This window comes from Engystomops pustulosus, chromosome 2, assembly GCF_040894005.1.
Source record: "Engystomops pustulosus chromosome 2, aEngPut4.maternal, whole genome shotgun sequence".
In the NCBI taxonomy this organism is placed as follows: Eukaryota; Metazoa; Chordata; class Amphibia; order Anura; family Leptodactylidae; genus Engystomops; species Engystomops pustulosus.
The window spans coordinates 98500722-98507575 of record NC_092412.1 but is presented as its reverse complement, the minus strand read 5'-3'; the positions used below and the strand labels follow the sequence as shown (position 1 = coordinate 98507575).

The window sequence follows — 6854 nt, the reverse complement described above, 5'->3', positions numbered from 1 at the left end:
ATGGTGTCAGAGGCCACAGATGTTGTCTGCAGCTACTGGGCTGCATGAGATCATATCTGTGACCTCTGACACCCCTGTACTAGCACCAATCACGGGTGTTAGAGGTGGGTGTTTCTTGCAACATGTAGTAAACACCAAGTCTGTATGAAGAGGGCTCAGCCCATGAACCCACTTCATGAATACTTAACAGCTCCATGACGTACATATATGTTATAAAGCATTAAGAGGTTAAAACAAGGCCTAAGTGAACCATAATGACCAGACACATTCTAACATTTTTCTACTTCTTTTGGATTAACAGTGGGTGGGCTCTGAAGAAAAAAAAATAATTGCACTGTTCCGGTGCTCAGTCGGACCGTGGGCATTTTTTTTTTTAATCAGAACTTTTTATTGAACATTTTTTTAAATTTTTTACAAACATTTCCCTCCAACCCCCCACCCACTAGTAGACAAACTCCCCCACCCCCTCGGACAGTCTGGACAGTATGCTAATCAAGCAATTCTCCTCCAGGATTTTATACAGACACAAGTACAGCTTATACAGTGTTTCTTGACATATTATACATCAACTTTACACAAATTCTTATGCAATTCTAACGTGGGCCATTTTTATCATGCAAAGAGGAGAGGCAGAAGAGAGACAGATGGATTAGCAGAGGATGGTTTCAAGTGCTACAAGTGAGTTAGCAGGGAGAACACGGATAAGAATGTTGCAGTAGTACTGGGCATCTATAGGAGCGCAAGTTAGGGGCAAATTAATTTTGTAACTGGCAAACCTTATTTGGATCTCACTTGAGCCAGCAAGTCTGCTAGACCTGACTCCAATAAAAGGAGTGGTACTGCGGCTCCCTCTGTTCTCTGCATGGCTCTGACATAGGGGGATTTATCATATGGTGGTGCATTGTACGCCAGTGTATGAGTGAATCATCTTAGGAGGTTCCAGTCACCTGATAAATCTGGCGGCCAGCTGTGCTGATGGACAATTATAAATCACGTCCTCTCTGGCATAGAATTGCGCCATAACCTGCGACTCCAGGCTGTAGCTAGTGAGCAGACGTGAGGCAGGAACGTGTGGCCCTGGCACAGCCCCCCATGCTCCCTTGGCCTTGATAAATCTACCTCACTGACTGCTTTGTAGCATGGACTGGAGAAGAGTAGCAGTTATTTGTTTCTCTCTTTTTCTCCGGGATACATGGTACTTTTCTCCATTACAATACATAGACATAGTTTTGGCTTAAAAGCAATAAACATATTTCCCTCCACCTATAAAGAATACTGTTTCCAACTACATCTATAAAAATCTATAAATATATTAAAGGAAACCTACCACTTGAAATGGTAGGTTTAAGCTGTAAATACTGAGCACCAGCTCAGGGTGAGCTGGTGCCGGAGCTTACTTTGGTTATTGTCCTAAACTACTGTATCGCGGTTTAAACACTTTTGAATGTTTATATCTGAAGCACCTTCGGCGCACCAAGCGCTTGGTGCGTCGAAGCTGCTTCAGATATAAACATTAAAAAGTGCTTAAACCGCGATACAGCGGTTTAGGACAATAACCAAAGTAAGCTCCGGCACCAGCTCGGTATTTCCAGCTTACACCTACCATTTCAAGTGGTAGGTTTCCTTTATATCATGTTCAGACATCAAACCAATTAATTGCTTACTGCTCCAATACATTTGAAATGCTTCTTTTTACATTTCTACAGCTCCTACGCAGACCTACTGTGTCCAGATAAAGTTACAAATGCAAACCTCTGTAGTCTGATCCAGCACCCAATATGATTGAAGGCTGTGACAAACCATGGAGCAATATGTTACTACTTAAATTTCCATGTTGGCACTTTATGATAAATAAGTGTTTTTTGTTGTAGTTTGGGCACTCAGTGTCTAAAAGGTTCGCCATCACTATAAGGATGAGAGTGACAAAATATGCTCCATCATCCACTGTGGTCAATGATCTGATGCAATTTGTAAACTGCCTAAGGGTGCATTCACATGGTTACAGCCGGGCGAGCACACGTTGGCCCTCAGCAGAGGAGAGGGCTGCTTACCCCTCCCCTCTCCATAGGAGATAGCGGTGCACGGCCGTACACACAAAAAACATTGCGGCTTGTTTACTAAGGGTCCCGCGGCTGCATTCCCGTTGGGCTTTCCGACGATTTCGGGCATCGCGACGCTGGGACAGAGATTTAGAAGGGGATTGTGTCACACAAGATCGGATTTTGGCGCATTGGCGCTGGCTTTCATGCAACAGAAATGGGGGGGGGGCGCGGGCAGTCGAATGATCCGACTGATTCGGACTGAGCGCGGGATTTAACTTTAAAATTGTGTTGCAAGTCATGCACTTACATGCACCGGGAAGAAGATGGTGAACTCCGGCGGACCTGAGCGGCGGAAGCGACACATGCAGGATATCGGGCGCACGATAAGTACGGTAAGTGAATCGCGGCAGAGTGCATTCTTGTTGGACACTCCGGATCAGGGAACGCACAGGACCGGGTAAGTAAATGTGCCCCATTGTCTTTCTTTTTTTTGTGTATGGTGTGTTACTGTGCCATAAATACATCCCAACAATTGTCGTGTGAAGGTAGCCTAATATACAGGGTTTGAAAATCCGCCTCAGTATATCTGTAATACTAATTCCATTATAGAGGTGCTTGTAAATGACTTGATCAGGTTTTCCAATTTTTTTTTAGCACCTATCCTAAGGGTAAGTGCGCAATATGAGAATTACAGGTATCTGACACAATGGTTATACAGTTGCAGTGATCCTTCTCAGCCAGTTCTAGGATTCCATCCCTCTACTATGTTTTGTTCCCTAACAGGATGGTATAATACAAATAAGCATGGCTTCTCTAATGCCAAAAATCCATATAAAATAGTTGTAATAAAAGCATCAGGACTGAAATACTGATATATAAATAACACTCATAATAAAGACAACATAACAAATACGTGTATCTCAGCTGTCAGTACAGAGAATAAACACAGATCCCTCTTTGCCTGCTCTCTGTATTGGTACCTGTGTATACCCTCATATAGTCCATATATAAATAATGTAAACTCACTACATTGTGATTGTCACCACTTCCATCTCTTAATCCGTATACTGTAGATAAGGATGTCATAGGAGAGGGGATGCTGCCATGATCCGCAGAGGACAGACCTATCATGCCCCCTGCAGCTGATAGGACAGCACCTGCATGACGTCCCCACAGGCCTCCTCCACCCTGCGGACCTGCTCCCGGCTCAGTCTCTCCCTCCAGGCGGTGACGGCTTCCCTGGCATTACGGGCAGACACCAGGAAAGGTTTGTCGGCAGAGTAGCTGGCTCCCCGGGTCATGTTCAGCACGAAGTCCTCCAGCTCTGGCACAGGGGGCAGCCCAGTGAAGCGCAGCAGGCGGCGCAGCTCCTTGTGCGGGGAGAGCACCAGGTCTTCATAGCGGAGCTTCAGGTAGCGCTGGCGGAGCCATGGAGGGCTGTGAGTCCGCACCAGGAGCAGGTCCCGCAGCCAGGCCTGGCAGATCACCTCCAGAGAGCCGCTCAGCAGATAGTCCGCTCCTCCTCTGTGCAGCTGTTGCTGCTGCAGCGCCTTGCCGGCCGGATCGGCTCCGCGGAGGCGGCTGCGCAGCACTTGGAGGCTCTCCCGCAGCAGGGAGCGCTTGGAGCGCAGCCGGGAGTTGTGCACAGCCCTGGGGTCCCGGAACAGCTGCACCACCCGCAGGTTGAGCCCGGGATCCCGCAGCAGGGGCCGCAGTGATGACAGATCTAAAAGCCGCACGTCCTTGATGACTACCACAGGGTAGCGCTGACACTCCGCCTCCAGGTCCCGCAGGGGCCGGGCCGGGCAGTGTTGCTCACAATCCTTAGGCTCCACAAGCCCCACCTTATCCCGGCGGCCCCCCGCGGTAGACTTCCCCGCATCAGCTACACACAATGGGGCGCTGCAGATCACTTTGTTGCTCTTCCAGCCGAACAAGGAGGCAGAAGTCAGGTTGTCCCCGGCGTAGAGCCGCAGCGCAGAGAAGTCACAGCGGAAGAGGGAGCCGAGCAGGTCTCTGAGCGCTCCCTGCAGGCTCTCCGCGTCCCCGGGGTACAGGGACTGCCACATGTGCCATGCCGGCTCGTACAGGTAGAAGACGCCAGGGTGCTGGTTGAAAAGTTCCCCCAGAAAGGAGGAGCCGCTCCGCCAGGTGGCATGGAGGTACACGTGTGTCCTGGGCAGAGGGGAGCCCGCACCCGGCTCCGTCCCTTCTTCCTCCTCATCCTTCCACATGGACTGGTCCAGGCTCGGGCAGAGCCGCCGGGGAGGTGCCCGCTCCCATCCCTCGTTGTAGTCCTGCTCACCCTTCCTGCCTCTCCGCCAACCTTCATGTAACATGAATGAGAAGAAGAGCAGCATGAGCGCCGCGTACACCAGCAGCAGCAGCCAGAGGCTCCGAGCCCGCCGCTTCACCATCCTGTCACTCCCGGGCCATGGTGCCCACAGCTGCCAGCCGCCCGGCTCCTGCTACCAGCACACTTGTCTCTGGCGGAGCGGGTCACTTCCTGGCAGTCCGCCCAGGGGTGGGGCTGCTGTCCTGCACACAAGAGATTACCCGGAGCTCGTCACATCTTCACCCGGCCACAGCTCCCGGCATTAGCTAGGGGTAGTGCCCACCTCCTGCTGAGCCCAGGTCGCTAATCTGGATTTACACCAGGGTGCACAGTGCTAGAGATGTACAACAGGGAGAGAGGGACATTGTATATACAGTGCGAGGGGGTGTAGATATGTTATACATTGTATATACAGTGAGAGAGGGAGAAGATAAGTTATATATTGTATATACAGTGCGTGAGGTAGTAGATATGTTATACATTGTACATACAGTGTGAGGGGGAGTAGATATGTTATACATTGTATATACAGTGTGAGGGGGAGTAGATATGCTATACATTGTATATACACTGCGAGGAGAGTAGATATGTTATACATTGTATATACACTGCGAGGGGAGTAGATATGTTATACATTGTATATACAGTGCGAGGGGAGTAGATATGTTATACATTGTATATACAGTGTGAGAGGGAGTAGATATGTTATACATTGTATATACAGTGAGAGAGGGAGTACATATGTTATACATTGTATATACAGTGCGAGGGGGAGTAGATATGTTATACATTGTATATACAGTGAGAGAGGGAGTACATATGTTATACATTGTATATACAGTGCGAGGGGGAGTAGATATGTTATACATTGTATATACAGTGAGAGAGGGAGTACATATGTTATACATTGTATATACAGTGTGAGGGGGAGTAGATATGCTATTCATTGTATATATAGTGTGAGGGGGAGTATATATGTTATACATTGTACATACTGTAAAAGAGGGTGTAGAGGTGTTATACATTGTATATACAGTGTGAGGGGGAGTAGATATGTTATACATTGTATATACACTGAGAGGGGGAGTAGATACGCTATACATTGTATATACAGTGCGAGGGGGAGTAGATACGCTATACATTGTATATACAGTGCAAGGGGGAGTAGATATGTTATACATTGTATATACAGTGAGAGAGGGAGTATATATGTTATACATTGTATATACAGTGCGAGGGGGAGTAGAGGTGTTATACATTGTATATACAGTGAGAAGGAGTAGATATGTTATACATTGTATATACAGTGAGAGAGGGAGTAGATGTGCTATTCATTGTATATACAGTGTGAGGGGGAGTATATATGTTATACATTGTATATACAGTGCGAGGGGGAGTAGATATGCTATACATTGTATATACAGTGAGAGAGGGAGTAGATATGCTATTCATTGTATATACAGTGTGAGGGGGAGTATATATGTTATACATTGTACATACTGTAAAAGAGGGTGTAGAGGTGTTATACATTGTATATACAGTGTGAGGGGGAGTAGATATGTTATACATTGTATATACAGTGCGAGGGGGAGTAGATATGTTATACATTGTATATACAGTGTGAGGGGGAGTAGATATGCTATACATTGTATATACAGTGAGAGAGGGAGTATATATGTTATACATTGTACATACTGTAAAAGAGGGTGTAGAGGTGTTATACATTGTATATACACTGAGAGGGGGAGTAGATAATGTTATACATTATATATACAGTGAGAGAGGGAGTAGATATGTTATACATTGTATATACAGTGTGAGGGGGAGTAGATATGTTATACATTGTATATACAGTGTGAGGGGGAGTAGATATGCTATACATTGTATATACACTGAGAGGGGGAGTAGATATGTTATACATTGTATATACAGTGCGAGGGGGAGTAGAGATGTCATACATTGTATATACACTGAGAGGGGGAGTAGATACGCTATACATTGTATATACAGTGAGAGAGGGTGTACATATGTTATACATTGTATATACAGTGCGAGGGGGAGTAGATATGCTATACATTGTATATACAGTGCGAGGGGGAGTAGATATGCTATACATTGTATATACAGTGCAAGGGGGAGTAGATATGTTATACATTGTATATACAGTGAGAGAGGGAGTAGATATGCTATACATTGTATATACAGTGAGAGAGGGAGTAGATATGCTATACATTGTATAAACAGTGTGAGGGGGAGTATATATGTTATACATTGTACATACTGTAAAAGAGGGAGTAGAGGTGTTATACATTGTATATACAGTGTGAGGGGGAGTAGATATGCTATACATTGTATATACAGTGCGAGGGGGAGTAGATATGCTATACATTGTATATACAGTGTGAGGGGGAGTAGAGGTGTTATACATTGTATATACAGTGTGAGGGGGAGTAGAGGTGTTATACATTGTATATACA

At 46.1% G+C, this 6854-nt stretch overlaps 1 protein-coding gene across 1 annotated transcript; it reads right to left on the bottom strand.

Annotated features, from left to right (window-relative positions):
* Nucleotides 1-1565: 1565 nt before the first annotated feature.
* CHST7 (carbohydrate sulfotransferase 7) lies at nucleotides 1566-4665 on the bottom strand. Its single transcript, XM_072135667.1, has one exon. It carries the CDS (start codon nucleotides 4457-4459, stop codon nucleotides 3170-3172), a length of 1290 nt encoding a protein of 429 aa, XP_071991768.1. The 5' UTR covers nucleotides 4460-4665; the 3' UTR covers nucleotides 1566-3169.
* Nucleotides 4666-6854: the final 2189 nt, after the last annotated feature.

Coding starts and splice junctions, on each gene's coding strand:
- CHST7 (XM_072135667.1), bottom strand. CDS start 4,459: ATGGTGAAGCGGCGGGCTCGGAGCCTCTGGCTGCTGCTGCTGGTGTAC.